At 36.8% G+C, this 15,307-nt stretch overlaps 1 protein-coding gene and 1 pseudogene across 1 annotated transcript in view; both read left to right on the forward strand.

The window, feature by feature from the left end:
- The first annotated feature begins 10,304 nt into the window (after positions 1-10,304).
- Positions 10,305-15,307, forward strand: part of MYCT1 (MYC target 1) — a 42,158-nt gene continuing 37,155 nt past the window's right edge. The window contains exon 1 of the mRNA XM_043999536.1: positions 10,305-10,460. Coding sequence (XP_043855471.1) covers positions 10,409-10,460 — 52 coding nt within the window. The 5' untranslated portion in view covers positions 10,305-10,408. The remainder of the gene's footprint in view (positions 10,461-15,307) is intronic.
- LOC122752662 lies at positions 13,838-14,959 on the forward strand (annotated as a pseudogene).

Below are 15,307 nucleotides of genomic sequence, written 5' to 3' on the forward strand. Positions count from 1 at the left end.
AAATAAAATAATATTAAGTAGGAAGAAGGTGTGTTTATTACTCATAATCTCAATTAATTAGCAAGATACTATAGTCCTTATACTTTTAAAATGTGATACCATCTCTACTATGGATTTGGATAAACAAAGGTATAAAATGAATATAAACAATTCCTATAAACCTCTATCAAATATATTAATAAGTCAAAAAGATAAACTAGTTATGCAAAAAGATCTTAATTTTTTGAGGGAAGGAATGAAATGCCTCCAGCCAAATGGAATGAGTTGACACTATGCTGGACATATTTTGGAATTGATTGAAGAAAATCAGTCACAGCTGGTGGGTTGTGGATAAAACAGGAGGCTATTTCAGAATCCAGGATTCCAATAACAGAACAGCTTAGTAATAGAACATTTCTAGCCAAGTCCTTGAGAGGGCCTCTAAAGGAGAGGAGAAGATCTTGTAAAGTTTGAAAGGTCAGACTATTTGGACATTACATTCATGAAAATATGAGTGGCCCTGAAACAGCAGTGTTTAATGACAGCCACTGTATAAGAAAGAAGCTGAGAACAAACTAGACACACTGAAGAAAGACAACTTAAGACTTCTATAAGAGCTTCAAACCTTGGAGCCCAACAAAGGGCAACGCCTCAGGCAAATGTCATGAACACTCCAAGAAGGGAGAAAAGGATGGTCATTCAACTAGGAACCGTGAATTCTTCTTTTGCCACATGTGCTAAGATCAAGTCTATCTCCCCCTGGATTGTGTTATATTTGTGAGAAAGTATTTCTAAACTTTTGGAAAGAATGGTTTTGTATCAACTGTTCTTATAGCTATGTATAACAGTAGATAGAGTGCTGAATTTGAAGTCAGGAAAAGCTCAGTTCAGATTCTACCTCAGACTAGTTATGTAATCCTGGGCCAATTCATTTAATGTATCAGCCTGTTTTTTCATCTATTAAATGGTGATAATAATAGCACTTATCTCACAGGGTTATTGTGAAAACCAAATGTTATCTTTCTATGTTATCTATCTGGGATGTAACATTAACACACTCTCATCTAATCCAACCCCTTCATTTTGTAGAAGAGGAAACTGAAGTCCAGAGAAATTAAGTGACTTGCCCAAGGTCACAAGTGCTATACATGGCAGAAAGATTAAAACTCAAATTTTCTGACTCCCAATTTAGTATTCTTTCCATTGTAGTGTACCTTTGCCATTTTTTACCAGTGAGTTGGATATAGGAAGAAATGGTATGCTCCTGTAATGGGTGAATGGGGTGGCCACCTATTCACTTATGAGTCATATATAGAAAACTTGATGGGATCACCACATAAATCTAACAGAGAAGCACAAAAGGGAGGAGAAACTCATATCTATGATCTAATTAAACCCTGGATTCTATGCATTGTTATTGTCATTGGTGTATTTAGTAATATCTGTGCCACACGAAACCAATTCTTTGCTGTTTGATAGTTGGTTCTCATGTTCTCTAGCTAAACAGATCTTCCTTTCTATTCTCAAACCAATGTAGCATTTGCAAACTTGTTTCAGTTTGCAATCGCACATCAAATGGTGTTTGGAAAATGTTAACTTCTTATATTGAATAGCATCTCTAAATCAGAGAACTATAATGTCAAGCTGACTATCTCTAGGTGCTACAGATCAGCCCAACCAGTGCTTCACTAGCTAGGATCATGTTGTCCTATAAAAACAAAGCTCACAGTGAAAAGCTTGAGTTGATTCTCTAGGCAAAGCAAATCAGTCTGGCCAGCTTTCTTTATACAGCAAAGCTGCAGCAGTCCCTGTTTTCCCACTTTCTGTTTTTCCCTTTCAATTCAGAAGAGAGCTGTGAAGAGTGCACACACTACTGAGAAATTTTAGCTCTTGGGCTTTTGGGGGTTCTGAGGAGCAGTTTTTGGAACTGAAGATCTTGTCCAATGAAGACTGGCTCCAGACAATAAGAAATCACATCGTTGAAGCTTTTTGTCAGTTAATTGTTCCAGCTGTTGGTCTTTTCTCTTTCCCATTCCCCCACCCCCAACCCAAGGTTCTTAAATGTCCACAACACCAGTCTGTGTCTTTGTCTACTATACCTACCAATGACTTAAAACAGAGGCTCTTGGACCTCAGTTATGAGTCTTTCTCTTAAAAGGTCACTTGCCAAAAATTTCCTATGAAATTAGCCTTTAAAAAAACCCTAAACCTTAGTCTCCAAATATTAAGATGATTAACCATTTTTTTTTAGTTTCACCCTCCTTCATCATAAACCAGTTATATACCAGTGGTGAAGGCCTATATTCCCTGCAGTGCTAAATTTCAAATATAGCTCCCATTTCATTTTTTGTTCTTGAAATGATTTCTTTGTACTCATATTTCCCCCCCTTTTTTAACAAATGAAAGTTATCAATTTCCTTAAAACATAAAACTGTTTACATGCAAACAAGGACTCATTTTATCTTTCACAGGTGATTTGTCTTTATATTTACTCTATAGTGCATTTTCTTTCCAATAACTGCTCAAATCCCTTTGGAAAACTGTTTCTTTATACACACATTTTAACAGTTTTTATTAAACCAATGTTCTTTTCCTATTCCGCTCAGGCGTCAAATGCACATCTATGAGAGCAGCAACATCTTGTACCCTTTACTAATTGATTTATTTTTTTGTCTTTTATGTAAGTCCCCCTGCCCCTTTTCAGTACTAAACTGCACCATATAAAGGAGCTTTAAAGGGACACTACCTAGTATGTTTCAAATTTGAAGATGACACAGAATTGGAAGGGATAGTGTGACAGAGTTAGGATCCAAACGGATAGCATAGAGCAAACTATGGCCTAACAGCCAAATCTGACCTGCCACATGTTGTACAATCCCATCCTTTGACCTCCTGTTTTTGGTAACCATACAAAAGGAGGTAGTAGCCTGATTTGGCCCTAAGGTTGTAGTTTGTGAACTAGAGCATTGTGTTAAATCTGATAAGATGAAATTCAATAGTGATAAATGCAAAGTCTTACATGGGTTCAAAAATCAGCTTCACAAATAAAATATGGGAGAGGTATGATTTTTGATATTTAGTCACTTTTCTGTCATGCTCAACTCTTCATGACCCCTTTTGGAGTTTTTTTGGTAAAAATACTGGGGTGGTTTGCCATTTTTTCCCCTTCCAGCTCATTTTACAGATGAGGAGATTGAGACAAGTAAGGTTAAGTGGCTTGTCCAAAGCCACACAGCCATCACTATCTGAGGCTGGATTTGAACCCAAGTCTTTCTAACTCTAGGCCCAACATTTTCTTCACTATGCCATCTAGCATGCCTTGAGGAATGATTTAATAGCAATTATTAAAAGATCTGAGGTTTCAGTGGACTGTAATCTCAATATGAGTCAACAACATTATTTTTTAGACAGTAAAGCTGTTATCTTGTGCTACTTTAAGAGAGCTATACCTTCTAGGAATGAAGTAATAGTTCCACTGACTACATGTGGAACATTGTGTTATGTACTGGACATGGAAAAGCTAGAAAGCAACTAGAGGATAGTAGCCAGGATGTAAGTAGCATTTGTGTCTGAGTCACATGAGGATTGGTTGACATAAAGGGGAATGTTTAGACTGGAAGAGAGAACAGTTGAGAAGGACATGCTAGTTACCTTCAAGTACTAGAAACCCTCCTTTATGGAAGGGGGATATCATTTGTTCTTCTTGGTTCAAGAATGAAGTACCATATTATCAGGTCTTAATATACAAATTTAGGCTCAATGTAAAGAGAAATGTCTTAACGATTCATACAATCTAAGAGTGGAATTATTGTTTGTCCTTCATTCTCAAAGAGGACCATGACATCAGGGTGATGTCATGACTTGCACTGAATTGAATTTTAAGTGAGGCAAGGCTATGCAAGGTTACCAGAGCCATCTGAGTCCAGTGGCAATATAAATATATATATATATATATATATATATATATATATATATATATATATATATAAAACAGGATAACTAGAGATGGTTCCAGATTTTTAAGGCAATTAGAGTCAAATGACTTGCCCAGGGTCACACAGCTAATAAATGTCTGAGGTGAGATTTGAACTTAGGCCCTCCTGACTTCAGAACCAGTGGTCTATTCACAGCACAACCTAGCTCCCCATAAGAGTTAAATAGGCTATCTCTAAAGATAGTGGATTCATTTTCACTGGAAGCCTTCAAGTAGAGTCTTGATGACCATTCATCTGTCAGATTTATTATAATGAGGGGACTTGTTTTTAGTAATGATTGGACTAGAGGATTACTAATGTTCACTCCATCTTTAAAAACCCTATGGGGGGGGGCAGCTAGGTGGCCCAGTGGATAGAGCACTGGCCCTGGAGTCAGGAGTACCTGAGTTCAAATCCAGTCTCAGACACTTAACACTTACTAGCTGTGTTACCCTGGGCAAGTCACTTAACCCCAATTGCCCCACTTAAAAAAAAAACCCTATGGGGGGGAGGGAGAAAAATTTGAAATTGGAAATCTTATATAAACAAATGTTGAAAATCATATCTACATGTAACTGGGAAATAATAAAATACTTTTATCAGAAAAAAGTTATCACACACACACAAAACAAACAAACAAACAAAAACCCTATGGTCTGTGATTCTGATTATGTAGGAATCATTATCAAGAAAAAAGTTGACATCATGAGAGTGGACAAACTCTTTGACAAAACATGGAACTGTTTTCCTTCTTATCCATTGGTATGCCTTAGATTTCCTAACTTCTGCCACTACCCAGGGAGTAAAGTGGGGAGAGAGGTTTCATTCATTAAAGATCATGGACTTCTTGATGCTTTTTCCTCCTCCTTTTTTTCTCCCTAATATCTCTTTTTATAACTTGTCCTCTACCCTTCTACCTATATAGTTCAATCAAGGTCATACTTGAATTTTACGAGAATAAAAGATTTTGTTTTGCCAACTACATACCGTCAAGGCATATTACAATAGTTAAGGCTTATTACAAGTACAGTTTGTTTTGGCATTTAAAGTACTAATCATTTTCAGGTCTTTTCTTTTGTCACTCCTGTAATTTTCAGCAACAAATCAAAGTGGTAGAAAGAAAACAGACTTTGGAGTTAAGGAGCCTAGGGTCAAGGAATCATGGAGTCTTACAATTGGAAGGAGACATCTAGTTCAATCTCTTTATGGAAAAGAATCCTTGATACATCATAACCAATATGTGGTCAGTCAGCTCCTTGAAGAAACCCAATGAGGGGGAACTCCTTATTCCCTAAGGCAGCTTATTTCATTTTGGGATAGGTAGGAAGATGATGATGATGATGATGATTATTATTATTATTAAATTTAACATTTGTTTCTTTGAACTTTCCATCCCTTGCTCTTTCTGACTTCTGGGGCCAAATAGAAACTGTCTATTCTCTTATCACCTGGGCAAACTTTCAAATACTTAAAGATAGATAGCTCCCTGTCTCCCCAAACTAACCATTTCCTGTCCCTTCCGTTAATTCTCATGTAGCATGAACTTGAGGCTATTCCCCATCCTAGTTACCTTCACCTGGATGTTTATTGGCCTTTATCAATGTCCTTATTAAAATGTGACACCCCAAAGCAAAAACAGTCTTTTAGATGTGGTCTTGTCAGGATGGAGTTCAGTGGGTCCATCACCTCCCTAATCCTGGATCTTATGTCTAGGTACAAGTCATGGCTCTTTTTCTTACTGTCTATTTCACCTAGAGGAAGTCAGTTAAATGCTCTAGGCTTTACTTTCCTCATCTGTCAAACAAAGAGGTTAGAATAGATTGTATACACAGTCATTTCTAATTCTAAATCTGTCATCCCAAATCCACAATTTCTTTGTTTTCCCTTTTGAGAAGGAGATACCAGTTTTTCTGGTTAATCTTCCCACCAGTCTTCAATAAACTACTGATTTTTATTCCCTTTCCCCCTAAACTGTCTTGTCATTGAGGGCACTCAGTTTCCTTTCTATTTGGGTCCTAAGAGTAGCCCAGAACAATACATTGAAATGTCAGTTCTCTCAGAACAGCAGTATGGGTACTACCACTTAAATTGTGTAGATCAAACCTGTCCCTTTGCTAATTGCCTTGTTGTCATCAGAATCTATTTTTTTTTAAGTTCAGTATTTTAATACTAAAAATACTGGGATTGAAGTGCAATCATATGTAGCTTGTTTTACTTTTTATTCATGTGACCTGTAATATAAAGGGGGAAAATACAACCTTGAGATCTCGAGCAGGTTAATACTAGAGGTATCATAGGGTAGTATACAGATTTTTGGACTTGGAGCCAGGAAAAGCTGGGTTTGAATTCTCCCTTGAACACTTATTAGTTGTGTAACCCTAGACAAGTAGCTTCACTTCTCTAGTTCTAACTTTCCTTCTCTATAAGATGTGATGATTTTAAAAGTCTCTTCCAATTCTAAATTTATGAGACTCTGCACTAAATTCTAGTCCAGTGTCTGTGCTTGGGCCAGTCATTTCACTTTTCTAAGGCTCAGTTTCCTCATCTATAAAATGAGGATGCTCATTGAACATGATGCTTGCTAAGATGTCTTACGACTCTGACTTGCTATGCATTCTACTCTTTGTAGCTTTTCTGCTCTGTCTAGTCTTTGTGTTTCCCTTTTCAAAGTGTTGGAAATGTTTAATGGGAGTATGAAAACTTAAAGAAAAATATATTTTGTTACCTGTAGGGAAAACCAGATCTGACTGTTCTATTGCATAGCAACAAATAGAGGAAAAGCCAACTGTACATTCTGGCAATGTTAACACTCACCTTCCTGTATAGATTTATAAATCACGGGATTCACATAAATACATGCTTTCCTTAGTGCACATATACACAGACACACAGATGGATCTCTGCCAATGATAATTATTGTTAACATCTGTGATGTTTGCATTGTAGAAACAGGACACCCCCTTGCCCTCCATTCCCTGACCCCCAAAGTCATTGTAAATTTTACCTTAGTGGCACATAGGATTACTCTACCTCACATTCCTGCTGTAAAATTTTATTTCTCAGGATTTTGATTAGGCTTTGGCCATCTGCAAAACTATAAAGTAACAGGGAAAATATGAAGTGACTAAAGCATGAAACAATGAAAGGAAATCCCAGCCTAAAACACAACCTTAGCTGGAAAGATTGCTGTTTTGTACAAGAGATAATTTATTAAAAGCCAAAATCTAACTGGCTTCACTCCTCTCTTGGGGTGTTTGAGGAAAAATGCAATGCATATATCTATATTGGTGTCAATATTGATATGTATATCCATCTATATCTATAGCAATGTCTATATCTATATTTTTCCTCATAGTTCATCAGAAGTTATACCAACTAATGTAAGCAGATTTTGTTGAAATTGTAGAATCACAAAGCTGATAGGAACATTAGAGATCATGTGGTGTCCAACCCCTTCATTTCACAGATAAAGTAATTAAAGAACTAAAGTGACTTAGCCAAGGCCACACTAGCTAGGAAGAGGTAGGGACAGGATTCAAACCTAGGTGTTCTGAGTTCAAGTTCAATCTTCTTTCCACTTGTATTGTTTATTTTGATAAGGTCCTATAATGACATAACACTTCAATTATTTTTACATATTCAAAATTAATTTTGAAGAAATTGGAGGTTTTCAAGATTCCTTATCAAAAATATACACATATAGGTATTTTGATTTTCATGTAAGTATCTTAATATTTAAATATAAATAGATAATATATTATACATCTTTATGTTGAAAAGTCTTTGGGTTTACTGAAAGAGGCTGAGAGAAGTGAAATGACTTGTCCAGGGTCACACAGCTAATAAGTATTCAAATTCAGGTCTTCCTGACTCCAAGTCCAACGCTCTATTGAATATGTCACTTAGCATTTGGTGTACCATTTTGATTTATCAATTGTATTTAGTATTTTTACCCATGTAGCAAACACTCCAAATATCTATTTAAAATAATTTCCCACTGCTAAATTCAGAGGGTTTAGATAGACAAACCCAAAGAGAAATAGAGCTTCAAAGAATTATTTTAGGATGAACTCCATCTATTCCTCTACATTTTCCACTGCACAAATTACTCAGGGCTACATGAGACACTTTGAAAATATATTTACTCCTGAGACAGCTAGGTGGTGCAGTGGATAGAGCACTGGCCCTGGATTCAGGAGGACCTGAGTTCAAATCTGGCCTCAGACACTTGATACTTACTAGCTGTGTGACACTTGCAAGTCACTTAACCCCAATTGCCTCACCAAAAAAAAAAGAAAAAAGAAAAGAAAAAAGAAAACATATTTACTCCCTCAATAAACTCAATGGTACTCTAGTGATTGGCTATAAGATTTAATATAGGGGGCAGCTAGGTGGCACAATGGATAAAGCACCAGCCCTGGATTCAGGAGGACCTGAGTTCAAATCCAGCCTCAGACACTTGACACTTACTAGCTGTGTGACCCTTGGCAAGTCACTTGACCCTCTTTGCCCCACAAATATAAATTCCTTTGATGTATCAAAAATTGTAATGAATAATTAACAGGGAAAAAAGAAGAAAGATGACATGTAGGTAGAATGATTTTTTTTAGAGAAAAAGAGTTATGAAGTGAAATGAAATATTATTATTGTTTGTATTTGGATAAAGCATAATACTAGGTAATGAGGTAGCCTAAGAACTGGGTTCAATCTCTGCTTCTGACACATATTGACTCTGGGATCCTGGGCATGTTGGGTAACCTCTCTGTGTCCCCAGGCAACTGTAAAGAGCCTAAGTTTCAGAGAAAGGGGTAGAGAAAATTCCTTACTAGGAATTGAGATCTACCTTTTACCTACACTCCTCAATACAATAGTATACATAAGGATTAAATTCTTTTTATTCTTGCTTCATCAATTTACTAAAGATCATTTATAAGCATTGAAATAGGACTTCAATCTATTACATATGTATATATACATATATATGTATGTGTGTATGTATGTATGTATATATGTATGTGTGTATATATGTATGTGTGTATATATATATATATATATATATATATATATATATAATTTATGGCGCGTCCATATCTTCCTTTTCTCCATGTCTTTGTCTTTGTCCCGCTCTTTGGTCAAATTATACATTTTTAGAGACAGCTATGTGATATAGGGGAGAAATCAATAGATCTGGAGTAAGGATGACCTGAGTTCAAAACCTTCTTCAGACACTTACTAGCTGTTTTGCTCTGGGCAAGTAACTTAAATTCTGTCTGCCTCCTTTTCCTCATCAGTAAAGTAAGGATAATAGTAGCACCTTTGTTTAGTCTTTTCAGTCATGTCTGACTCCATTTGGGGTTTTCTTGGCAAAGACACAGGAGTGGCTTGCTGTCTCCTTCTCCAGATCATTTTACAGATGAGGAAACTGAGGCAAACTTGTGACTTATCTACGGTCACACAGCTAGTAAGTGTCTAAAGCTAGATTTGATATCAAGAAGATGTCTTCCTAACTCCAGGCCTGTCACTCTATCTATTGTGCCTCCTATCTGCTCCAATAATAGCATTTACCTCCAAGGATTAAAATAGGGATAATAATAGCAACTACCTCCCTTAGTGTTTGTAAAGTGCTTTGCAGACCTTAAAGTGTTATTTAAATGCTATCTATCTACCTATCTACCTACATATCCATCCATCCATCCATCCATCTATCTATCTATCTATCTATCTATCTATCTATCTATCTATCTATCTATCTATCTATCTATCTATCTATCTATGATGATCATGATGGGGAGTACAGTGGATAGAGCAGTAGGCTTGAAATCTTCCTAAATTTAAATCCAGCATCAGACACTTACTAGCTGTGTGACATTGGACAAGTCACTTAACCCTGTTCATCCCAGTTCCTCATCTATGAAATGAACTGGAGAAGGAAATGTTAAACCACAACATGATCTTTGCCAAGAAACCTCAAATTGGGTCATGAAAAGTCAGACACAACTGAACAATAATAGCTTTCTTAATAAACACATTTTAGTTGAAATTCAATAATCAACTGTACAGAAATCTATGAAGGAATTACAAAATCAATGAAGGAAAGCAATTAAAGCAAATGACCCCCCTTCTTCAACCCAGGGTTTGAGAATATCTGAGAGGAGGGTGTTTAGTAATTTAACCCTAAGTCCATGTACTCCTGGGCTGAGGAAATGACGAGAAGGAAATTGTTTTTGTCTGGGGAACCATGTGGCATTCCAAGATAAGACAAACAGTTGCTAATTTGAGTATAAAAGCAGGAAACATGATACTCTTATTTCCTTTTATGCAAACAAAAGTATCTGAGTGGCAGTGGCAAGGTATTTGTTCCTGGGCTGAACCACAAAGCATAGAATCAAAGGGCTCCTTTTGGATCTCTCAGTTGTCTTTTTCCCCCTTCCTCTCTTCTGTTTCTTGTGGATATTATGGCTAATAACGCAACTACTTTAGGGAGCCCATGGCCTGAAAATTTCTGGGGTAAGGTCTTTTCTTTGTTTTTAACTTAAAGTATTATAAAGAAAGGGTTCTGTCTAATTTATTACATCATTCATAACCTCTTAAATATTTAGATTCCTAAAATCTTAGAGGTGTCACCATAGTTTGGATAAATGGAAATTACAAGAACAAAAATTACAGAAGACTCCATTTTTCATACTCATTGGAAAAGAATTCAGGACTCAGGGATAAAGTGATTTTCTGGGGGCCTGAATAGAATTGGAGTTCAAGAAAGGAATAAAAAAGTAATAGTGGGATGGGGAGAGAAAGGGAGTGGTCATAATGGTGACTCAGGAATGGCATAGTATTATAATTTTTTTTGAAACAAAGTTTGTTTTATTAGGCACTGCAGCTATTGAATGTGTGTTCTTGGATTAGTAGTTCTTCAGTAGGGTTCTCTCGTTTTCTTTGTTCTTGGTATTAGATTGCATATACAACATGACAGAAAAAAACAACAACTTGGTTTTAAGTAAACTGTTTTATACATAGCCTAAGTATGCATGAACTATGGATATTGGCAAAATATATGTTATGGAGATATGAAGCCAAATGTAAAATCTATCTCAACAATATAAGATATGAGCATATATCACTGTATATTAACAATTTTAAAAATCAAAGGAAAAAAATTGAAAAATAAATAAAAAAGAGAAAAATGTTTTCATCAGAGATCTGAAAAGAGACAAATCAATTAATATGGGACAAAGCAAATTTGTTAATCATGGCAATTATTGCAGGGAAGGTGTGCATTTGCCTTCAAAGTGTAAGGGCAGTAGGAAGGAGGACATGTGAAAGAAACAGAGGGAAAAAGAATAAGAAAAGCCATTCGTTCTATGAAATACTTGAAATCATAAATAGTTTTAGAAATAAAGAAGTAATTCTAAGCTTAATCTTTTCTAGAACTCTGTTTGAATGAAACAAATGATGGAGTTGAACTAGAATCAGGGTTTTTAAAAACTAGAACCCAGGAATTTTGTTTAAAATATATTTTGATAGCTACTTCAATACAGTTTGTTCCCTTTGTAATCCCATGTATTTTATTTTATGCATTTAAAAATATTCTGGGAAGTGATCCATAGGTTTCATTAGGACACCAAAAGGTTATAACACAGACAAAAAAATAAGAACCCTTGGTATTAGATGATTTTGGAACTTCCTTCCGGTTCTGATTCCTATGAAAATTTTCTGAGACAATACTTATGCGTTTACCACCTGGCCTAAAATGTACTTTTTGCATCTCTCTGGAAGAAGGTAGGTAGTGAGCAGTAAAGACATGCTGTTCCTACAATCGCCCCCTAGTGGTCACACACAGACATTTTTTTCCCAATCAGTTTTTGATGCAAAAAGAATTTGAGAGTAGTCACAAAATTATTTGTTAGTGTAATTCAGAGTAAGGACACAATACTTCAAGCTGGGCAATTCTTAGAACAGGTAGCCTTGGACTTAATGGATCAAATGAAATAACACAAAAAGTACTTTGCAAAATTTTAAGTGCCATATAAGTGTTATTGTTGTACAATCCAGTCCACAGCTTACTACTATAGCCCAGGAGGGATATGGACATAATAGGACTAAAACAGTTACATCAATTGAAGTCAGTCATAAGTCAATAACCATTTTTAAAGCACTTATGCATCAGGCACTATGCTAAGGACTGATGATACTGAGAAAAATAAAAACATGGCTCTTGACCTCACAGAACTCACATTGTAATGGGGGATGCAGCATGCAATGTACTTATAGGGAAAAGGAAATGGACATTTATTAAGTGCCTACTATGTGCCAGGCATTGTGCTGAGTGCTTTACAAATATCTCATTGATCTTCATAACAACCATGAAAGATGAATTTTATTATTATATTATATATTAGTATACATATTTGTATTATATTCATTAAGGAAACTGAGGCAGATAGGTCAACTGACTCAGATCATACAGCTATAAGTGTCTGAGATGGAATTTGAACTCATCTTCCTGATTCCAGGATGAGTACTCCATCCACTGTACCACCTGTTTATGAAAAATACAAAGTATAAATAGGAGGTGATCTTAGAGGTAAAGCATTAGCATAACTTAGGAAGTTCATGCAACAGTGGAGGGTGACTTGGAAAGGCCACTCGCAGCAGGTAGTATCTGAGTTAAATGTTGAAGGAGGCTGGGAGGGAGAGTCTCCCAAGCATGATGGTGCTTGTGAAACAACAGGAACAAAAACAAAAAGTTTCTTAAAATAAAGGAAGGACATATTACATTTCAGGATATACACATGAGCCAGGTTCCAGTGAAATAAGCCTAGGTTTCTATAGCTTTGGGACATTGGGATTTCCTTTGCTAGGAGTCAAGGAAAAGAGAATTTTCATAAATTCAAGATGTTTGGAAAGAGGTCCAGGTTGCTAGAATTCTAGATATAGCAGGAGATGTTCCCTGGACCTAGTAATGGAACAAAATTTAGGCAACATGGATGGGGCATTTCAAAGTCAGTGGGAGTCCTTTCAGGAGACCTGCTTCAAAAGAAGGAGAAAAAGAACACATTTCTTGGGTCCTAATGATACTGCTTTAGTTGGAGTTTGTGTTATTTAAATTATTTGTTGCTAAGATGTACTTTTAAAGTTATTTGCTACTTATATATTAATGGCTATAGGACCAGTTTGGGCTGTAAGTAATTTGTCAGTAAAGTACTGACTACATGGCAGTTCACATAATCAGGAAAGAAAGCCCAGAAGACCCATGCTGTCTCTGAGAGAGACAGCACATAGTCTCAAGGTCTAAGCACCTACATACCCCTAAGCTGAAGAGCTAGCAGACAGCAAGAGGAGAGCAAAACAGAGACTGATCCTGCTCTGCCCAGGGATTTTATCCCCCTTAGAGACAGGTTACCATACATTGATCTAAATTAATTGGTTATAGTATCATTTAGCTCCATTGATTGACATGACTTGAGGGGTGGTCTTAGAGAGGGTAAATTCCAAAGTTTAGGTACTCTTCCCCAAGCTAAACAAAAGAATCAATCTGCATTCTTTTTGTTCACATGAGCTCATTCCAGGTAGGGCTTTCTGGGATGAGGGGGAGAGAGATCAACTAAACTAAGTCTGGATCTTTCCTATAAATTCATTATTAATAATTCTTTTTTCACAAGTTTTGGGCTCTGTTAAAGGAATGTCCAAAAAGAAAGAGTGATAGCTAAGCCTCTTCCTCTAACTTTCAGTCCTGTAATCTCTTATGAGAAGTTGGTTAGGATCTAAGCTCTTCTTCCAAGCTCGGTGCCAGGATCCATTGCTGTAGCCACATCTCTAAGATGGCAAAGAGTAGACTCAATGGATTTAGCCATATTAAGTGCCTGGGCATGAGGGTTATATTCAACTTAGGCAGAGTGATCATTGTGGTCCTCAATGATCCCTTCATTAAACTCAACTATATGTCTTATATGTTCTAATATAATTCCACTCATGACAAGTTCAGGAGCACTGTGAAGGATGAGAATGGAAAGCTGGTGATAATGGAGAAGCCCTTTCTATTTTTCAGGAGCATGATATCACCAATACTAAATGGAGAGATGCTAAAGCTGAGTATGTAGTGAAGTCCATTGATGTCTTTACAACCATGGAAAAGGTGGGGCTTACTTGAAGGGTGAAGTTAAGTGTATCTCTTCCTCTTTTGCTGATGTCCCTACATTCATGATGGAAGTGAATCATGATAAATATGATAATTTCCTTCAAATTGTCAGTAATGCTTCCTGTACTACCAACTTCTTGGCTCCCCTGGTCAATGTTATTAATAATAACTTTGGTATTGTGTAAAGAATCATGACCATAGTCCATGCCATTATTGTTATCAAAAGACAGTAGGCAGGTGAAGCTAGGTGGCACAGTGGATAGAGCACTGGCCCTGGAGTCAGGAGTACCTGAGTCCAAATCCGGCCTCAGACACTTAACACTTACTAGCTGTGTGACCCTGGGCAAGTCACATAACCCCAATTGCCTCACTAAAAAAAAAAGACAGTAGGTGCCCCCCTTTGGCAAGTTGTGCCATTTTTGGCATGGGGCTGCTTAAAGTATCATCATTGCTTCCATGAGTACTGCTAAGGCTATAGACAAGGTCATACCTGAGCTGAATGGGAAGTTTATAGATATGGTCTTCCATGTTTCCACTCCCAGTGTTTCTGTTGTGGATCTGACCTGTCACTTAGAAAAACCTGCCAAATATGAAGATATCAAGAAAGTGGTGGCTCAAAAAAAAAAAAAGGAAAGAAAGAAAGTGGTGACTCAAGCATCAGAGGGCCCCTTGAAGGGCATCTTGGGCTACACAGAGGACCAAGTTGTATCCTGTGACTTTAACAGTGACAAACACTCTTCTACCTTTCATGCTGGCACTGGTGTTGCCCTCAATGATAATTTTGTCAAGCTCATTTCTTGGTATGGCAAATGAATGTAGTCATAGCAACCAGATACTAGACCTCATGGTTAACATGGCTTCCAAGGAGTAAAATAGAAAGTCATGGATCTTTAGCCTGAACCAAAAGAAGAGTTCTATTATTGGGGAATCCATAGCCCTAAGCTATTTCCCTAAAACAGGGATCTCATGCCTCATTCAGTATCCTTGCCCCAAACCATCCCCCATAGTAGGGGGAAGAAGCAGAATCCTATGGTGGTCCATCAATAAAATCAACATATTCAGTGGGGGAAAAAAGTCAGTCAACAAGCATTGATTAAGTACTTACTAAATTGCAGGAACTGTACTTAACACTGAGTGTACAAAAAAAATAAATCAAAAGGTAATAGAAGCACACAACTCAAGTAACTGGGCCTAGAATGTAGGGATTTTGTCAATTACC

Source organism: Dromiciops gliroides, chromosome 4 (genome assembly GCF_019393635.1).
Source record: "Dromiciops gliroides isolate mDroGli1 chromosome 4, mDroGli1.pri, whole genome shotgun sequence".
NCBI classification, from domain to species: domain Eukaryota; kingdom Metazoa; phylum Chordata; class Mammalia; order Microbiotheria; family Microbiotheriidae; genus Dromiciops; species Dromiciops gliroides.